Source organism: Notamacropus eugenii, chromosome 2 (assembly GCF_028372415.1).
Source record: "Notamacropus eugenii isolate mMacEug1 chromosome 2, mMacEug1.pri_v2, whole genome shotgun sequence".
NCBI classification, from domain to species: domain Eukaryota; kingdom Metazoa; phylum Chordata; class Mammalia; order Diprotodontia; family Macropodidae; genus Notamacropus; species Notamacropus eugenii.
Window position 1 is genome coordinate 101,179,865 of NC_092873.1, and position 20,662 is coordinate 101,200,526.

Here is a 20,662-nt window from a genome sequence, read left to right on the forward strand (position 1 = left end):
AGCAGTGATAATGCTGATGTTTGCTATATAATGATAGATTTAACATCTTTACTTTGTTTAGGCTGGAATCAAATTCCAGTGAACACAGTTATGGTTCAAATGGAAAGGAATACTGGATAATCTGAAAGCTGGGATTGAGAGATTTGGAAAGATAAATAAAGGTTTGATTGAAAATATGAAAGACAGATAAGGTTCTCTAGATGGAGTCTGAGCACTTTCATGGATCTGATTAACAGGAGGACTGGAGAAGGAGTTGGGGGTGACCCCAGATGGTCTGGGGTTCCAGGGTTGGTCTTGATGGGTCTGACCGGTAGCCTGGAGAATTGGATCGATAAGGAATAGTGATAGGGAAAAGCTTATGGGTCTCAGGAGAGCCAGTTCAAGTGGGGAAATCCAAGGAGCTTTCAAGGAAAGGTTTTCCAGGGCCTTGTTAGAGAAATGGAACTAAAACTCTTTTGGGGTAAGGGACAAAGGTCTGGACTTGGAAAAAGGTCTTTAAATGTTACGAAGAGCAATTGGGTAAATCCAGTTGACTGAATCAAATTACTGAGACTAAATCAGAGACATCTTCAGTTTGGGGAAAACAGAATTTCAGTGTAGTTTCTCAGAGGCAGGTAAACTCTGGTAATATTTTGCACTGATGGAAAAGTTGCATGTTTCTGTATTGATTTGAATTCATTTCATGAACATAAGTTGAGGCTAGTGTTCAAACTTATGTGTATAACTCATTCTTTTAGAATGAGCATGGTTAGAAAGGGATAGAGAAGCTTGGGAAACAGATGTAAATCTATTAGAGTAATAACATGGTTTTAATAGTAAATTTGATTTTATGATCGTTATTTTATCAGGAATTAGAACAAGTATAGAAAGGCATGCAAGCTACTTAAGATTTGCTTTAGAAGATGTTCCTCAGCCAATAATATTTGAAACTTATTATTGGGAGCTTGTTATTTTAAGATTTTTATGAGACTACTTATTATCTGACTGTTCCTATGAGTCTAACTCCAGGTGTGGATAGTAAGAAAGGCTGTCTGAGCCACTGATCCATGATGCCAGTGAGCCTGTGAGATGCTGGTGTGAATTTCAAAGAGATGTTCTCATGGGAAGGTTGGGAGAATGAATGTTCAGTCAGAGCCGAGGCAGGATTCTCCTGACTCAATTTCCCCACTGACACCTGGCAAACTCTAAGCCTCGCTAGATGCCAGGTGACAATCTACTCCTGCCTGGCATTGATAAGAAGTTAAGGAGATGTTGTTTTCTCAAAATGTCCCTACTCAGTGGCAATTCCCTATAATCAAAAGTTTTGTAAGCATAATGTCAGATCTATTAAGTGGTTGGTTGTTGTCCTTCATCTTCAAAGAAGACCAAAATGACATTACCATTGTAAAGTGAAATGCACATCTGGTGAGCAGTCCTGTGTCAGTGTCTCCCATGTTGCACAGTCAAATCCAAAGTTCTTGAAAGAGACCTTGAGAGTGCCCTTGTCCTTGTATTTCTTCTGGTGACCATGTGATCTTCATGCAAATTCTCCATAAAATAGTCTCTTTGACAAGTGTACATTTGGCATTCAAACAATGTGGCCAGCTCATCGGAGTTGTGCTCTCTGAAGCATAGTTTGAATACTTGGCAGTTCAGATGTATAATAAATCTATACTAGATCTATTAAGTAATAGATTGTTGGTAGGGGAGCATCTGAGATTAAGTCTAAAATTAAGCTATTAGGCTTAGGATTTTAGACCAACAACAGTAAGTTAAGATCCTTTATTTCTTAGTAATAGCATGGGAACAGTTAGATTGAGGGCCTGTGAGATTAGCATACGTAGTTATTTTTTTGTCTCAGTTGGTTAATGTTAAAAGAAGAGTGGTTTGTGGCCTATCTTGTAAATACTTTAAAAGAAGCATCACATGACCAGAAGTTGGAATTGTTTTATGATGTGATATGTAATTTGTTAAAAATGATTACTTATTGTATTTGTGTATGTACTGGAGCCTGTTATTAATTCTTTAGTGAAATCTCATTCTTCTGCTGGGGAAATGAATAGTGAATTAATGTAAAATGTAAAAACTGGGTTCTAATGTGAATTACTTAAGCGTGACAATTGGCCAAAGTTCCAATTTTGATTTTGTAAGAGTGATAAGTATGTAAATCTTAGGAATGGTAATTTAAAATTTTAGTAATTTCAGTTTTGTAGGAGAGTGGACATCTGGATTTTTACAAGAAGATTTAAGGGAAGAATATGCTGACATGCTATGCTGAAGATGACTTGAACAAGCATCCAGATCAGAAAACTGCATCAGATGATGTTCTTTCTCAGACTACTGTATGAGATGAAAATTCTAAAAGGATGATTCATTGATTTGCCTTTTTCTTTTGAATCTCTGTATCTGTACTTATAAAAGGGGACTTCCGCCTTGTAATATATCAATGTGTTGGTTAACTTTGCTTCCTTCCCATGTTCATATATAGGGGAGATAGGTGAAGCGAAGAATTCACAGGGGAAAGAAAATGAGGAAGTATTGATTGGATTTAGGTGTGGAAACAGAAATTTTAATAAAAAGAAAAAGAGGAGAGTTTGGAGGAAACAAGGAAGTTCTGTTTCCACAGTTTTGGGTGACTAGGGTCATGACCTAGCACGGTCAGGTAGAGGTCAGAAACTTGTGCACGGGCTTGATGAACTGTTTGAGGGAAAGCATATCAAAGAGGAGAACATGAAGTCATGTGGCAATGGACAGTGTTGAGGGAGGTCCAAAAATATGAAACAGTATAAGAAGCTTTCATTAGTCTAAACAAGTTATAGTCCTCTTGTAACCTTACTGGAAGTTACCTGTTCATTCAAGGAAATGAATGTAGTAGGTCCTCCCTCCTCTGATTTCTATTTTAATAAATTTTCCTTGATACCCTTTTGTGTGTCAAGTGCATCTCTCACCTTTCCCTCCTCCTATACTGATGAACTGTCCTCTTGTAACAAATGTTTTGCTATTGTTGTCTCTCTCACCCCAACAACCTCTAATCAGTGTATTCCTTTTTTTACTGTAGCTTCACGATTTTCAGGCAAAATTTTTCATGTAATTGGAACTATTTCTTTTAAATTTCATGGGATATTTTTTTTTTGATTTGTAATTCTTCCTCTGCTCCTAGCTGTACAATGTGCCAGATCTCATTCTTTTCCTGAGTTTTTTATAGGTATGACCTTCAATATTTAACTTCCATATCCATTTAGAGCTCTGTGATATATGGTATCCATTGGACTTTTATTTTTGCCAAACTATCTTCCAGTGTTTCCAGCTATTCAGACCCAACAGGGAACTGTTCCTCAAGTATTTTATGTCCTCAGGTTTATGAAACACCAGGCTATTGAATCTCATTATTTTTTATTTTTTTACTGATTTTTCTTATGTGTTTTAGACTGTACCAAACTGTTTAAAATTTAAAAAAAACCTCTTTTAAACTTAAATACAAAGTAAGAAAAGAAAAAACATTGTAATGTACACATGTATACGGCCATACACATATATGTAAGACCATATTATGCTTAGTTCCACTTGTCATCTGTTTTTCTGAAGGTGGATAGTATCTTCCTTCATATGTGCAAGTCTTTCCATGTTTTGTTTTCTAAATCCAACACTTAACTTGTGCTCCACAAACCAAGTTTTCTAGATATCTATCTATCTATCTATCTATCTATCTATCTATCTATCTATCTATCTACATATACATACTATATATCTACATATATAGTTTATATATACTTTATCTTAAAATAAAATTAAATCTATATATACAGTATATACATATATATATTTTCATCTTAAAATTTACCTTTGAAAAAAATATGCACTTCAACAAACTCACTAAGACCACTCATTCTATAGATACCTAAGACTGCAATTTAAGTACAGTATTGTTGAAAACAAAATCTTAAAGCATACTCCTTCAAAATCACCAATAAGAAAAACCTGGTTTCAAGGCTGAAAACTTTCCCGAGATTTGGGGACAAAAGAAAGCATACCTAGTGCTCTTCAATGTGGTGATTAATCTAGGTATCAGGGTTTTTTCAAACTTTTTTTTATATTGGCAAGAATTGAGTTTCTCCAAAGCCAAAAGTTTAAATGTCCATTTGTTTCTGTGACAAGAAAATAAAACCCCAAAAGGAAATCTGGACTTACAAGTAAGCATTTTTATGGCATAAAGTTTTGTAGACAGCACAGGCAACAAAATACAGGAATTTACAACCAGGGAGCAGCTTACACACTTTTCTGTTCATTGAATCCTTGTTTCAAATAAAGTTTATGCTAGCAGCTTGGGTGTCTGAGGTCTCCAGTGATGATGTTTGACAAGGAGTTCTGGGGAGGGGAACAAAAACAGTTTCTGAAGGATTGAAACTGAAAGCCACCCAAAGGGAAATGAAGAAGTACACAGTGGGTATGAGTAGGCTACAGTTCATGACCAAACAAGTATTGGGAAAAAGAAGTGGTATGAAATGTGTTATCACAGAGATTAAGGAACAGAAAAGAAAGTGGATGACTCATGTGACAAGACAGAAGAATAGCAAAGGTACAACCTTTGATAAACACAAAACATTGGGAAACCTAGAAGTCTTCCAGACTGTTGAGTTGACTCTGTCTCTTTCTGGACAAGAAGGATGTGATTCACATAGGATGAAGGGTCATAGATGAGTTGCTGTTGTTGACTTGAAAGTTTGTTTAAGAAAAAGGCAAACAGGCTAAATGCATACAGTTTATTCCCTTAATGCTAGTGGTTACATGAAGTCAGAATAACTTCTGACTGCCTGATGGAAGAATGACCAGGCTTAAATATACTTTACCATGAGAAAGGAATTTCCTTAGTTGAATAAGTTGTAAATTCAGTGAGACAAGACAATTAACACAGTAGTGTCAGTTGGAATTTATGATTCCAGGATATCTGACTTTCCTCTATATAGCATATATCTCTGTGATACAAGATAAGGAAAATTCCATCAGTCTGGTTGCAGGCATCCTGTCATAAACAGGTCTTTGAAACTGCTGACACAGGAAAGGGCATTTTTAGAGGAAAGCTAAGCAGTCTGATTGATTAGTTCAGGTTTGGGCCCTTATTAAAGTCCAAAATTTATATTAAATGATTATCACTATCTGCAACAATGCAACAATGATATGACAATAATCATATCAATGAGATCCCAAATCCATGAACATACTACTTCCCTCTCTGCAATGTCAATTTCTTGCCTATGAGAAACACATACTAGGCTTAGCACAGAATTTTGTACAAGGTAAATGCATAATATATAAAAAAGATGTTTTCTTCTTACTGGACCTTTTTTTTTATAATGTCACCACTTCTTACTACCCCCCCTTCCAAGCCACAACAAAGAAATATAGCTAAGCAAACAAATCTATACATGTTTAATAACATATTTGTCATTTCCATACATTTTTATTCTACTACTTCTTTGCTGGAGGGGGCATGCTTCATCAACATTGCTATTAGTGAACTCTCCTAGTCTCTCCCCATTGGATTCTGAGGAGCATTTGATTTGGGTAGTTGACATCAATTCCTTGTTATGGTGGCATATTCCACAGACTCAACAGGATTATGAGTTTTGACATTGGTCAGCTCTCTGGGACTTCTGTTGGACACTGTGGCATAATGAATGTCCTCAGCATCACTGTCCATCTTCATGGATGAGCCCTAGAAGCCAGGGGAAGAGAGATAATATCAAGCCGCACTGGGAAGGAAGAAACACTGACATGGTAGGTAGAGGGTAGAAAATATCTAGTAAGCATCTGTGGGGAGTGTTATAGATTCATGTACAGAATGTCTGAGCTAGAAGAGACCTTTGAAATTATTTAGCCTATCCCTTCATTTTATATGTGAGTAAATTGAGACCCAGACAAGGGAAGTGACTTACCAAGGTCACATATAAAGCTAGAGGCAGAATAGAAACTACACTTCAGATGCCTTGACTGCTATTATAAGCTCCTTGAGGGTAGGGACTGTCTTTTGCCCCTTTTTGTATCCCCAGAATTTAGCACAAAGCCTGACACCTAGTAGGTGGCGAGAGGTGGCATAGTAGAGTTTATTGTTAAAATTTACCAGCAAGTGCCTCAGGTAGGGAACTCAAATCAAGCCTATATTAGGGAATCCAAAACGAGTTACTGTAGTTGTCCTCTACAACCTTTTTTTGTGACCAGGTCAGTCTGTCCTCTGAACCCAGAAAAGAAAAGAGGGGTCCTTGGAGTACTACACAGCTCTAACAGCTCATTTTTTATAGTTCAGCAGAGTGGGCTTCCTCCTCTGACAAGTCTGTCTTCCCCACAGTCCCAACAAGGAAATCACTTCCAAGATAGCCTCAGTTCCTAAAATCCAATTAGGACTCCAGTCCTCTCAATTTGGACATGAATGGCCACATCCACACTCTCAGTAGGGAGGAGCTCATTGTCTGCCCCAAAGGCTTTCTCACTGCCCTGTAGGCTCATCACATTGATTGAAGAGATCATCATAAGAATTAGGGAATTCCTCTGATCAGCACTTTGATCCACCCCCACCCCCATAATACTGATACCAATAACAAGGCATTTCAAGAACATTTAGGGGTTTACAAAACACATCCCTTGCAGGAAACTTATGAAGTTGATAGTACAAGTATTATCCTGATTTTAGGAATGAAGAAACTGAAGCTCTAAGCAGTTTTATAACCCTCGTGGCTCATTCAGATAGGATATGGCAGAAATGGAACCAGAACCAGGCCTCTTGGCTGTGGGTACACTGCTTTTTTCATCATACTAACCAATCTTTAGTGTTTAATACATTTTTGAAAATGAGAGATTTTTTTAATGCATTGATAAGTTGTCTTAGTATTCTGTATTTGTCCTATCTCAATTGATCAATTAATCAACAAACATTTATTAAGTATCTACTATGTGCCAGACACTGTGCTAAGCAATGGGAGGACAAAAGGAGGCAAAAGATAGTTCCTGCCCTCAAGGAGATAACAATCTAGTGTTCCATCTCTTGCATTTAATAACATTTTTTTGACTTGTGGTACTTGCTGATCTGAACCTTCCTGAATAAAGGAGCCTTCAGAGACACTATTCCTCCTGCCTCAATTATTCAGTGCATTGGCAACTCTCAGTATGATAGCCTTTGAATATTTTGGGCCTCTACCAAGTCTTCCTTTGATGATGTCTCATTGAATGACCTCAGAGATTTCTGGGATTTCTCACACTAGGTTCAGAAAAAAAAACCCAAAAAAACCAAACAACCCAGTCTCCTAGAGTTCCTGATGATCTGGAAAGATTAGCTCTGTGAGACTGTGCTCCATCTTGTACCTTCTGAGAGTACTGGCTGGGCCAACACTCTGACTTCTCTAACCCTGACAATATTGCCCCATGCACCAGAATTCCTAGTTATAACATTGCATATAAGATAATAACTTTATAAAACTGAAAATGTAGTTTCTCATTTCAAATATAATCTTTATGATCTATGACACTAATTCTGCCCCTTTCTCTTTTGAGAGCTCTTTTAGACTAGGAGAGTATGAAGGGAGAGGAAATTTCTTATCTAGAGGCAAGGGAATGAATTCTGTTAGACAGGCTGAGTTTTGTTTTGTTTTGGGCAATGTGTGTCATAGTAAAAAGTGCATAGGGTAGGAGACTAGAAAGTCTGGAATGGAGTCCCCACTTTGTCACTAACTCATAGTGTGAGGTTAGTCAAGTCTTCTGACCTCTGTGGACCTCTTCCCTTGCAAAATGAGTAGGCTGAAGTAGGTAATTTATTCCTTTCCAGCTCTAAATGACAGGATTTAAAATCTGCTTATGTAAAGAGTAATAAAAACTTCATCCTGCCCTCAGCATAGGGCTGTGGTTTGCATCAGACAAGATTACACAGGTGAAAGATATGAAGCCATCTATAAGTACATACATGTAAAGGATAAGTAGTCTTACTTACCTTTGACTTCTGTCCCTGAGTCTCAGAGTCATTACCTGTCAAAAGAGACACCCTTAGAGGAGTGAATCCCCTACATGGAAGTTAGTAGGGGGATACTACCCCAGTTTACCAGCTCTGTTCTTCTTCACTCCCAGCTTAAGGCTTATCACCATGGGTTCTGTTTCTCCATTCCTAATCCTTTATTCTACTATCTCAACACAATTTAAAATGTAGCTGTCATGAGTTCAATTCCCATTCTGGGGCTTGAAATAGCTAGTTACTGGAGGATTTAAGAAGAACCAATTGGGGAAGATTCCTGATGCATTTAGTTGTGCATGCATGTGTATAAGCTACTTAATCTGGCACTCAAAGCTCTATGGAAACTGGTTCCATTCAGTCTTCTCAGACTCATCTCCTACTGCTTCCCTTAATGTATTCTTTGTTCTAGCCAAACTCTGTTCTCTTCACTTTCTATGCCTTCACTCATGCTGTTCACCAGCCTCGTCTCCATGTGTTGTGGTCTCTCCCTTGTTTCAAGCCCTAAATCGGATGTCATGTCCTCATGATCTTCCTCACTCCTATTCCCACCTTTGGAGCTCAGCTGAGAGTGATCTCTGCTTCGTCTCACTTCTCATAGCACTATGACCAGGCCAGTTTTGTATTCATCTCACCCTCTCATAGAACATTTACTCAAGTACAAGTCCCCTCACCTCTTCTCCTTTATTTTGTAAGCCCCTCAAGAGCAATATCTGTGTTGTGTCTGTTTTTGTGTTCCCCAACACCTAACATTGTCTTGTACATAATAAACATTTAACAAATCTCTATTGAAATGAATGAATGGAGAATTCAGTTGAATTATGGTCAGTGACATGGAGAAAAGAAGAAAGAGAAATATTTATCTCCAAGTATTCATTCATTCATTCAGGGTACATTTGTTGAACACCTACTATATGCAAGACTCTTTTTGCTAAGAGGATAGAGGAAGGAGTCACAAAGTCCCTTCCTCCATAATATACTAGGGGGACTGGAACATATATAGTCGAATGAGGTGCCATAGAGGAGAGAATTAGAAAGGGATCAGTCAGCAGATTGGTTCCATAGTGTTCAAAGGCTATGTAGAATCCTGAACTCTATTTTGCTGGCCTGAGATCACAATGTTAGAAAGGCAGGACATCAGAGAAATTGGTAGTGGAAATGTAATGTATAAAAGGGTTAAGATACCCCATTTCTCACCTTCCCTTTCTTTCTGGCAGATCTTCCTGGTACAAATGATGCCCACAACAAGGAGCACTGATAGGAGAAGGCAAGAAAGAACCACACCCAAAATGAAGGATTTCTTCTCTGAGGAACTTAGAGGAAGAGAGAGATGTTAGATGTGAGAAAAGGTGTGTGGGATGGGGAAGAAGTAAACTACCCTGGGGACTGGATTTGCTCTACACCTCATGTAATGAAATGGAGTGCATTTTGGCAGCAAGGGTATACTGCCACCTCAGAGGGTAATTTAATACCAGGACTTTCAGCCCAAATATTAGGTTGCCAAATCATGTGGTCACAGCTTTTTCCCAATATTTGAGGATGTGGTAAGATAATGGGTAGAATTAAATGTTTGTACTGATCAATTGGACTAATGGGTTAGTTTGTATTCTCTCTAATTCCCTGTAACACTCTTCACATTTATAGGTTCACAGGATACCTGGAAGATACCTTAGTGATCATTTTGTCTAATACTCCTAGTTTTTGTAGGAGAAACTGAGGTCACGCAGACAATTATTTAAAGTGTTGGGACTAGGTTAGCTTCTCTTTAAGGAGGATTGGATTTAATCTTATTTATAGATCTGCCCATCTAGCAAATAATAACAATGCAATCTATAACACTTACCCTTGACTAGGTGGTACAGTGTCTAAAATGCTAGACATGAAATGAGAAGATCTGAGTTCAAATCCAGTCTCAGACACTTACTAGCTGTGTGATGCTGGGCAAGTCACTTAAACTCTGTTTGCCTCAGTTTCCTCATCTAGTAAATGGGGATCATAATAGGATCTACCTCCCAGGAGTTCTGTGGGGATGAAATCAGATGATAATTCAATTTAATCTTGTTTATTTTTCTGCCCATCTAGAAAATGATAACAATGAAATCTATAACACTTACCCCTGATCAGGTGATACAGTAGATAAAGTGAGAGACCTGAAATGAAAAGATCTGAGTTCAAATCCAGCCTCAGACACTTACTAGCTGTGTGACCCTGGGCAAGTCACTTAAACTCTGTTTGCCTCAGTTTCCTCATCTATAAAATGGGGATCATAATAGTATCTACCTCCCAGTGTCTTTCTGGGGATTAAATGAGATGATAATTGTAAAGGTCTTAGCATAGTGCTTGACACACAGTTCATACTATATAAATGTTATCTATTATTGTTATTATAATTAATTATTATAGTTATAATTATTGTTATAATAATATGCCATGTGATGTGATAACAAAGCACTAGCCTGAGAGGCAAAAGATCTGAGTTCTGGAACTGGTTTTTCCACTATCTCCTAAGGACTAGGTTAGCTCTTTGTTAAAGTGTAAGGCCCAATCCTTTTTTAGCCTTTGTCGATCTAGAAAATAATAACGTGAAATCTCTCTATATAATACTTCCCTCTCACAGGTGGTAAAGTAGATAAAGTGCTAGGTCTGAAATGAGAAGACCTGAGTTCAAATCCAGCCCCAGATGCTTACTAGACATGTGACCCTGGGCAAGTTATTTGAGGATGTGCTAAGAAGAGTGGACTGCACTAAGTGTTATACCAGTCAGCTGTATTAACAGGGTCACTTGTATACTCTCTGATTTTCTATAACAATTTCCACCTTTATAGGTATATAGAATACCTGGAAGATACTTTGGTGATCATTTTATCTAATGCATATGAGGAAAATGTGGTCACACAGTAAATTATTTGAAATGCTAAGTCTAGGTTGGCTCCTCTACAAGGTGTAATATCTTCGATTTAATCTTATTTTTACCTTTGTTGATTGAGAAAATTATAACAATGAAATCTATAACACTTCTCACTAGACGGTAAGTGCATATAGTGCTGAACCTGGAATTAGAAAGATCTGAGTTCAAATACATCCTTAGACACTTAGTAACTGTGTGACCTGGGCAAGTCACTTAAACCTTGTCTGCATCAGTTTCTCAATCTGCACAATAGAGACAATAATTGCACTTATCTGCCAGGGTTGTTCTGAGGATGAAATGAGATAATATTGATAATAGCTATTATCATTATTTACCGTTCTCTCTAGACAGTCTTCCCTCATAGTGATTACTCAAGAAATGTCAAGCTCTTGGATTTCAATGAAGTTTGTTTAGCCAAGGTTTAACAGAAACACAATTCCATGAAAGGATCATGAACTTTAGAGATCTTAGGCATGATACAATCCAACTCCCTCACTTCATGAATAAGGCAATTGAGTCCCAGAGGGAGATAAATGCTGAGAGGACTACAGATCTCAGTGATGAAGAGAATCTGGAAAGTGCCCCCAGGAGCAGAGATGGCTTTAGATCTGCTTTCTTAGATCCCAGGATTTAGAGCTAGATAAAGCCTCATATGTCATTAAATTTAACAATTTTATATTATAGATGGGAAACTGAGGCTGAAAGAGGGAGATGACTTGCCCATGTTCAGACAGGTAAATATCAAGCAGTGAAGAAATGAAGATTCAGGTCCTCTCTTGAATTCCATGGTCTTAATAGGTTCCAGGGTTTTTCCATGCCATGGGGTCATGTTGATGTGATTCCCATTTAGTGGTTGGAGAACCTCTTGGGAATTCAAGTTGACATTTCAAGAAGTTAGTTCTAAATTTTTTTAAGTGGCCCTGCTCACTCCAAACAATCGCAGATTATGAGTGGTATGTTAAATTACTCAAGGGTTTCACACCTCACTTTTTTGTTGTTAAAAAAGGTTCACTGAGCAAAAAAAAACTTGGGAACCACTGAAGTAGAGAGATAAAGAGTGGTAGGAGGACATTACATGCCATGTAGGCACAAGATAGAGTACAATTTCTGAAGGCAAAATTGTGCAGTACAGAAAATTTGACTTTGGTAACTCTATGCCCCTCCTCCTTGTACACTATCTTGCCACAGGGGCCCAAACCAGGGCTGAGGCTATCAGTGAATCCAGGAGCATTTAAGACTTCATGACCTGCCAGATTCAGGAACTGCACTGGATGGTGGGAGAGAAGGACAGAAATGATGGGATCTCATCCTGCAGGGAGCTCCCCCATGTTCTGTGGGAATGACAACACATCCACCAACAGGTAGATACAAAGGTCTAACCAGATAAATACAAAGGAATGTTTAAGGAAGTCACTGCCAATTAGAGGGAATGAAGAAAGACTCCTGTAGAGGGGGTTGCTTGAGTTGAGTCTTGGAGAAATCTCCAGATAATTAAAGGTAGATGTGGGGAGGGTTGCTTTGGAAGCTGGGACAGACAGTGCTGGCATGGAAATGAGAGCTGACATGTCCTGTGTGAGGAAAAGCATGGCTGGAGCATGAAGGATGAATACAAGAAAATTCCAGAAATCTAGAGAAGTTGGCTGGACCCAGAGTCTGAAGAATGTGAGAAGGAACTTAGGAGTTTGGATTATATCCTGAAAGTAATAGGGAGCCACTAAATATTCTGCGGTGACATAACCAGATCTTTGCCCATCAGTCATGATAGAATGTTGTCCACCTTATCAAGAAGAGAGATGTGTTTAACTGAGAGGAATTGGGGGATTTGCCTAGTTTATCTGGAGATGAAGATGTGTGACAAACAATACTCATTGTCAGAAATGTGGTAGTTCAGGAGGGAAGGGCGCAGCACAGGGGTGGGGAGCCTGTGGCCTTCTGGGTCCTTACATTCAACCCTTTGACTGAATCCAAATTTTCCAGAACAAATCCTTTTATTTTTATTAATCCATTTATATTCTTCTTTTATATAACTATATATGAATATATATAATTACAACTTAAATATGTGACAGATACAAAGTAGTGTGGGTTCAGGACTGAAAAATGGCAGCCAGTGCTGAAAGAAATCAGATTTCAAATCATCCTAAACTTTGAAATGAGGAAAAGGCAGAAACTAGTGAGTACCGTCCCACTAGGCCTAAGGAACCCTCATCTCCCTCTGTTTTCCCTTTTCTTCTCCCATCCAGAAGGGAAGGCTGGAAAGAAGTGACCTTAGACTAAGAGTCTGGGACAGCACAAGGCAGCACACTAACTGCTGAGGGAGCTCTTAACACAAAATGGATTTCAAAAAGGAGTTGTACCTGCTGGTGGCCAAGGGGTAGGCAGAGGTGGTGACAGGCATCTCAGTGGAAGGTTGAGAACATTCAGTGGTCTTGAACGTTGTGGCTGAAAGAAGAATAGAAGGAAGTACTTGGCCTTGATCATACATGTTCACCTTCCTTCTCTTTCCCTGTAGGGCCCAGAACACTAGACTGCTGGCCCCAGTGAGGTGTTGGGCCTTGAGAAACCTTTAGGCATCTTATGCAGGCATGTCGTGGGCTAATATATTATATGATATTCCATTCCTTATGTATTGTTATCTACTTCAGCCCATAGCTTCTACTGCCAAGGTCACCATCAGATACTTTTTTCCATCCCCAGGCACTCTAAGGGCCTGATACTTCCTCTGTCCCCAGGATTAGGGTGTGGTTCATGTCCAGAATGATGGCAATACTAACAGTTCCCAGCTGCAGAGAATTTTTATAATCTACAAAATGTGTTTCCCACTTTTCATTGTTACATTGGTATGTACCTTCCCTCTCCACCCCCAATTCACAAATGAGGAACTAAGTTGAAGAGTGGTAGAATGACTTCTCTGGGTCACGCGATGAATATCTTTCACCACTAAGATTTGGTCCTATGTCAAGCAATAGAGTATAAATTCTGAAGGCAAAATTGCCTTTAGCTACCCTATGCCCCTCCTCCTTGTACACTTCTTTGTACTTTACATCAACTCCCCTTTTGCTAAGGTTTGGCATGTGGAAGTTGGGGAAAAATCAAGCCTCCTTAGGACAAGCAGGCAGTATAGGTGCTCCCCAGCTTTGCCAAGAGAGAAGCTCTTTTGTCCCAGGTGGTTAACTCGTGACCAGCTCCTCAGCTCAGCTGATGTCTGTAACATCTCTCAAGATTAGCAAGCATGGTATAAAGAGAGTTGAAGTAGAAATGAGTAGGAAGAGGAAACTTGAAGAGGAAACTCCTACTTCAAACCAACCACACTGGACAATGAGTTAGGGTAAAGGATATCAGATCTTAGGCCACTGAAAGCTTAAATTTCAAAGAAAGTGAATTTATCCTAGGCTCACTGCAGACCAGGGCTCCCTGTGGTAAGGATCAGTGAATCTTGGAACAGGCCAGTGCATACTAGGGTTTGAAGAAGTTTAGATGTAATGCACAGACTTCTAGGATAGAGAAGGAAGTTTTTGGAAAGTAGCAGTATCTGTTGGTGACCTGATTGTTGCAAGTGACCTCTGAGGTAGTTTGTGTCTCTTTCCTGGGACTCTGTGTTTGATGTGCAAAGAGAAACAGTACAGAGACACTTGTGCACTTGCTATCTCCTGATCTTACCCAGGAGCTGCCAGCACAGGAAAGGTGGCCCTGTAAGGGAATGACACTTTAAAAAGTACAGTTCCTTGTGTGTACATGAATTATGATATATCTTTCGGTGCTGTGTTAGATCCTATTCATTATACAAACTCCAGAATTCTATCCTGTCGTTCCTGCTGCTGTCATGCTGAGGTACCTCAGGGGTCCTTCCTCTGCCACGCCATTAAGAACATGGTATATCGTGTCTTACAGGCTGTTCTTTCTTCAGGAAATGGCTAGAGCTGTTGTCACATGAAAACAAAGTTGCATCTTCCCCTGCCCTAGGTCCAGGTGGGCCACTGAAGCCTTCTATATATAGAAACGGTACAGAGACTTCAGGAATAAAAGGAGCAAAGCAAATTTTGTCTATTTACAGTTATTTGTGTTTAAGTATATGCATGTATGTGTATGCACATATATTCATACCGTATATGTATGAATTACTGTGGACATGTATGAGTATGTGAGACCCTGGGTCTCTATGATTTCCAGGGGTAGCTTCTAACCAGGTTTGGGAAAAGGTAATTTGCCTTCCCCAGGAACAGGAACTGGATAGTACAGTGGATAGAGTATGGGGCCTGGAGTTGTAAGTTCAAATCTGGCCTCAGACATTTACTGGTCTGTGGCAAGTCATTTAACTTCTGTGTTGAATTACTTTGTATTATAAAACCCAAGAACTGTTTCTCAATGCTCATTCTTCCTGACCTCTCTGTAGCCTCTGCCACTATTGATCACTCTCTTTTCCTTGGTACTCTCTCTTCTCTAAGTTTTCTTGACCCTGCTCTCTCCTTGTTCTCCTCCTACCTAGATGACCATTTCATCTCTATCTCCTTTGCTAGATCCTCATCTAGGTCATGTCTTCTTAGCCTAGGTGTCTCTCAGAGGCTCTCTTCTCTTTTTGTCTTCTACTTTTCTTGGCCAACCCATGAGCTCCCATTGGATTGAATCATTTTCTTTATGCTATTGCTTCTTAAATTTATCCTACTTTATCCTCTTGGCAGACCTCCAGTCTCACATCTCCTATTGTCTTCCAGACATCTCAGACTGGATGTCCAGTTACCATTTAAAACTCAGCATGTGAAAAACTGAACTCATTATCTTTATTTTTTCACTTAAACTCTTCCCACCTGTAAATTTTCCCATTGCTGACTAAAGCAACATAATCATTCAAGTTTTCCAGGCTCAGTCATCTTTGGATCCTCACTGTGTCTCACTTTTCACATCCAATTTGTTGCTAAGACCAGTTGATTTTACCTTTGCAACTTTTCTCAAATGTGATCCCTTGTCTTCTCGAATCCTGTCACCATCAGGTGCAGGTCCTCATTTCCTCACACTTTAGCTATTGTAATAGCCTTGTAGTAGATGTGCCTGGCTCCTCTCTTTGCCACTCGAATTCATCCTCCATTCAGCTATCAAAGTGGGTGAACACAGATCAACTATATCACTTCTCTACTCAGTAAACTCCAGTTGTCCTCTATTGCCTCCAGGAACAAATACAAAATTCCAAGTTTAGCAACCTAACCCCCAGCATCACCTTTCCAGTCTTCTTACACCTTCAACCCCAACAGATTCTCTTAGATCCAGTGAAACTGTACTCCTTTCTTTTTCTCAAACAAGATAGTCCATCTCTTGGTTCCAGGCATTTTCCCTGGTTGTCCCCCATGTCTGGAATGCTCTCTCTAAGTCTCTGCTTCCTAACTTCCTTCAGTTCTCAACCAAAATCCCACCTTTTACAAGAAGACTTTCCCAACCACTCTGCCTTCCCTTTATTAATTATTTCCTGTTTATCCTTTATGTAATTGCTTGTACATATTTGCTTCCTTTTTTGTCTTCCTCATCATAGTGAGATCCTTGAGGATAGGTAGAATCTTTGGCTTCTTTTTGTATCTGTTGCACTTAATATTTAACACAGGGTTAAGGGACCTGGCACATAGTAGGAGCTTAATAAATACTTATTGACTGACTGTGTGCCTGAGTTTCCTCATCTGTAAAACAAGGATAACACTTACCTCCCAGGCTTGTTGAAAGAATAGAATGAGATAATAATTATAAAGAGCTTAGAACAATACTTGGGACATATGAGGTGTTTGATAGATATTTCTTCTTAAGGGTGCTTACCCTGGTGTCCAATGACTCCCAAGGGTTTATGGACAGATTTCAAGTAAATTTCAATGTAGGGAGAAAACACATATTTATTTTCACTAACCTCACATTGAAATCCAACATTCCCTTCAATTATTTAAAAACATTATTCTGAGGTTGGATTCATCGGCTTCACCAGACTTGTAAAAGGTCCATGACATAGAGAAGGTCAAGAACCCTTGGGGAAAGAATGATTGTCAGGAGTGGGGAAAACTGAGGGGAATGAGGGAGGGGAGAAAAAGGGGGGAGTATAAAAGACCAAGGGCTGTCCAGAGATCCTGATGATAGCCACTGTCCCCTTGGAAAGGTCTTCACTTAAGCATGTCATTAACAAACATGTTGAATTGAACAGGCTCTACCTGGAAGGTACTTACCTGGGGATATCACCAGATGGAATCTCTTGAGGATGATTTTTTTCTCAGAATCAAGGATCCCACACTCATAGATACCTGAATTATTTACTCTGAGCTTATATATCATGATGGTCATGATGCCACTATTGCGGTCATAGGAGGAGAGGCATTCATTGCCTAAAAATGAAAAATTGGAGTTTTCTTCTGAGCCTAGTATATTACAGTCCTCTCCACTCTCTTTCTTTTTACACCAATGCATCCATCCATCATGTTCCTGGAACTTGTAGGAGCAGTTCACCCTGAATGTCTCCTCTTCCAGTTGTCTGTGCTCTTCATCAGCCTGATTTTCTTGTCCCCTGAAGCCTGAAGATTTTAGCCCCACCTCCTGAGGTTGGAACTCAGCCCAAGTCTTCCCTGGCTTGCCTGGGGAATAAGAGGATGAGTGGGAACCTGTCTCCTCAGAGAGCAGCCTCCTCTGCCCTCCCATAGACAGAATATGCCTCAAAGAAGAAGCTCAGAGAATCTCTCTCCCTTCTCTGCCCCTCGACACTCCACAGTGTCCACACCATCCCTTCTCCAGAGCCTTCTCTCACATTCCTCCCCTGTTTCTCATTACTATTCACTTGCCACCCCCCCAGCCCTTCCCTTCTCATGCTCAGTTCTCTCCCAACCCCCAGCTGTTTCCCACCCCACCTGAGTTTCCCAGTGACAACAGCAGCAGCAGCAGCAGCTGTAGGATTTCTGGGCCCATGCTGGTCCTCTCTTGTTATTCAGAAGAAGGCAATACAGGAAGCTGCCAACCTTCCATCTGGCCCCCAGGGAGATAGTAGGAGGGGCGGGGCCCTGATGCTACTCTTCCTCCCTCTGAACCTCTATGAGGGAAGAAGAACTAAATGTCGGATCAGCAGGAAGGGCCCTGAGGCAGCAAGAGAAGGGCATTAGAAGGAAGCCCAGAACCCAGAGGGGAAGGGCAGCAGAGCCTTTCCACAGTGGTTTTCATCTGCTCGGATTTGTGCTGAACACATCTGACTTTTCCACATACTCACACTTCAGGAACTGCTAGTAGATTTTTCTCCTCCCTCTGAATTTTAGAAATGAAAATGTCACTTGTGAGGCCTCTGAGCCCTAAGGAGGTGTCACGAACCCTCCCACTGAACAGCTAAAGTCTTAAGAGAGTGTGGCTCCTCTGTGTCATGTCTTAGTCCATTCACTTCCTCTTCTCATACCACAATATCCTCAATATGGTGACACTCAGGATGGTGGGGAACAGGGTACCAGTTACATAGTTCAAGGTTGAGGTCCGTGCATCTCTCAGGTGCCTCAGCCTGAAGTGTCTCCTGTGAGATATGTGACTTCAGATCCTTAGCACAGTCTGGGGTGGGGAAGATGAAAGAGGGGCCAAGGAGCAGTTTTTTACCATCACCTGCCTTTTTCTCTGAGTCTTTTCCTATGGCTATGGAGTAGCAAAGATGCATTGAGAGCCTCCTCTTTCTTTTCTAGAATATAGAGGTAGCAGAGACTTTAAAAGTCATAAGTGGGACCTCTTCATTTTGTTTATTTATTATTTTTAAATGTTCATTTATTTACTTTTAGTTTTCAACATTCATTTGCACAAAATTTTGAGTTGCAAATTTTCTCCCCATCTCTCCCCTCCCCCACCCAAAACACTGTGCATTCTGATTACCCCTTCCCCAAATCTGCCCTCCCTTCTGTCTCACCCCTCCCTTCTCTTATCCCCATCATCTCTTGTTTCTTGTAGGGCATGATAGATTTCTATACCCATTACCTGTATTTCTTATTTCCCAGTTGCAAGCAAAAACAATTCTCAACATTTGTTCCTAGAACTTTGAGTTCCAACTTCTCTCTCTTCCTCTCTCCCCACCCATCCCCATGGAGAAGACAAGCAATTCAATATAGACTATATATGAGTAGCTTTGCTAAAGGCTTCCATAATAGTCATGTTGTGTAACACTAACTATATTTCCCTCCATCCTATCCTGCCCCTCATTTTTTCTATTCTCTCTTTTGACCTTGTCCCTCCCCAAAAGTGTTTACTTTTAATTACTCCCTCCTCCTATTTGCCCTCCCTTCTATAATCCCCCCATACTACTTATTCCCTTCTCCCCTACTTTCCTGTAGTGTAAGATAGATTTTCATACCAAATTGAGTGTGCATGTTCTTTCCTCCTTCAGCCAAATGTGGTGAGAGTAAGCTTCACTTTTTCCCTCTCATCGCCCCCCTTTCACCTCCATTGAAAAAGTTTTTGCTTGCCTATTTTATGAGAGATAGTTTGCCCCCTTCTATTTCTCCCTTTCTCCTGCCAATATATTCCTCTCTCACTTCTTAATTTTATTTTTTTAGATATCATTCCTTCCTATTCAACTCACCCTGTGCCCTCTGTTTATGTGTGTGTGTGTGTGTGTGTGTGTGTGTGTGTGTGTGTGTGTGTGTGTGTGTAATTCCTCCAATTCCCCAAATACTGACAAAAGTTTCAAGAGTTACAAATATGATCTTTCCATGAGGAATGAAAATAGTTCAACTTTAGTAAGTCCCTTAGGATTTCTCTTTCCTGTTTAACTTTTCATGCTGCTCTTGACTCTTGTGTTTGAAAGTTAAATTTTCTTTTCAGCTCTGGTCTTTTCATCAAGAATGCTTGAAAGTCCTCTATTTTAGTGAATGACCATTTCTTCCCCTGAAGTATTATAACCAGTTTTGCTGAGTTGTTGATTCTTTGTTTTATTCCTAATTCCTTTAACTTCTGGAATATCATATTTCAAGCTTTTCGAGCCCTTCATGTAGAAGCTGCGAGACTTTGTGTTGTCCTGATTGTATTTCCTCAATACTTGAATTGGTTCCTTCTGGCTGCTTGCAATATTTTCTCCTTGACCTGTGAACTCTAGAATTTGGTTACAATATTCCTAGAAGTTTTCCTTTTGGGATCTCTTTCCAGAGGTGATTGGTTGATTCTTTCAATATTCCCCTTTGGTTCTAGAGTATCAGGGAAGTTTTCCTTGATAATTTCTTGAGAGATGATGTCTAGGCTTGGTTTTTTTTTGATGATGGCTTTCAGGTAGTCCACTAATTTTTAAGTTCTCTCTCCAGGATCTATTTTCCAGGTCAGTGGCTTTTCCAATGAGATATTTCATATTTTCTTCTATTTTTTTATTCCTTTGCTTCTGTTTTATAATTTCTTGATTTCTTATGAAGTCATTAGCTTTCATCTGCTCCATTCTAATTTTTAAGGAATTATTTTCTTCAGTGAGCTTTTGGACCTCCTTTTCCATTTGTCTAATCCTAGTTTTTAAGGCATTCTTCTCCTCATTGGCTTTTTGGACCTCTTTGGCCTTTTGCGTTAGTCTATTTTTTTAAGGTGTTTTATTCTTCAGCATTTTTGGATCTCCTTTAACAAGCTGTTGACTTGTTTTTCATGATTTTCTTGCATCACTCCCATTTCTCTTCTCAATTTTCCCTCTACTTCTCTTATTTAATTTTCAAAATCCATTTTGAGCTCTTCCATGACCTAAGACCAATTCATATTTTTCTTGGAGCTTTTGATATAGGAGCTTTGACTTTGTTTTCTTCTGGTTTTATGTTTTGTTCTTCTTTGTCACC

At 39.6% G+C, this 20,662-nt stretch overlaps 1 protein-coding gene across 1 annotated transcript; it reads right to left on the reverse strand.

Annotated features, from left to right (window-relative positions):
* Positions 1 to 4,725: 4,725 nt before the first annotated feature.
* LOC140526096 (uncharacterized) lies at positions 4,726 to 17,941 on the reverse strand. Its single transcript, XM_072642035.1, has 7 exons — positions 17,744 to 17,941; positions 17,072 to 17,473; positions 13,235 to 13,319; positions 10,084 to 10,119; positions 9,167 to 9,282; positions 7,955 to 7,989; positions 4,726 to 5,692 (listed from the first exon to the last, which is right to left on the reverse strand). The coding sequence occupies exons 1-7, from the start codon at positions 17,799 to 17,801 to the stop codon at positions 5,552 to 5,554; spliced, it is 873 nt and encodes a 290-aa protein (XP_072498136.1). The 5' UTR covers positions 17,802 to 17,941; the 3' UTR covers positions 4,726 to 5,551.
* Between the last annotated feature and the right edge of the window lie 2,721 nt (positions 17,942 to 20,662).

Excerpts from the sequence above, each read along its gene's own strand:
- LOC140526096 (XM_072642035.1), bottom strand. The coding sequence starts at position 17,801 with ATGGGCCCAGAAATCCTACAGCTGCTGCTGCTGCTGCTGTTGTCACTG. Across the intron at positions 17,474-17,743 it reads GTTGTCACTGGGAAACTCAG|GCAAGCCAGGGAAGACTTGG; the intron begins GTGGGGTGGGAA and ends CTTATTCCCCAG. Across the intron at positions 13,320-17,071 it reads CCATCTGGTGATATCCCCAG|CCACAACGTTCAAGACCACT; the intron begins GTAAGTACCTTC and ends TTCTTCTTTCAG.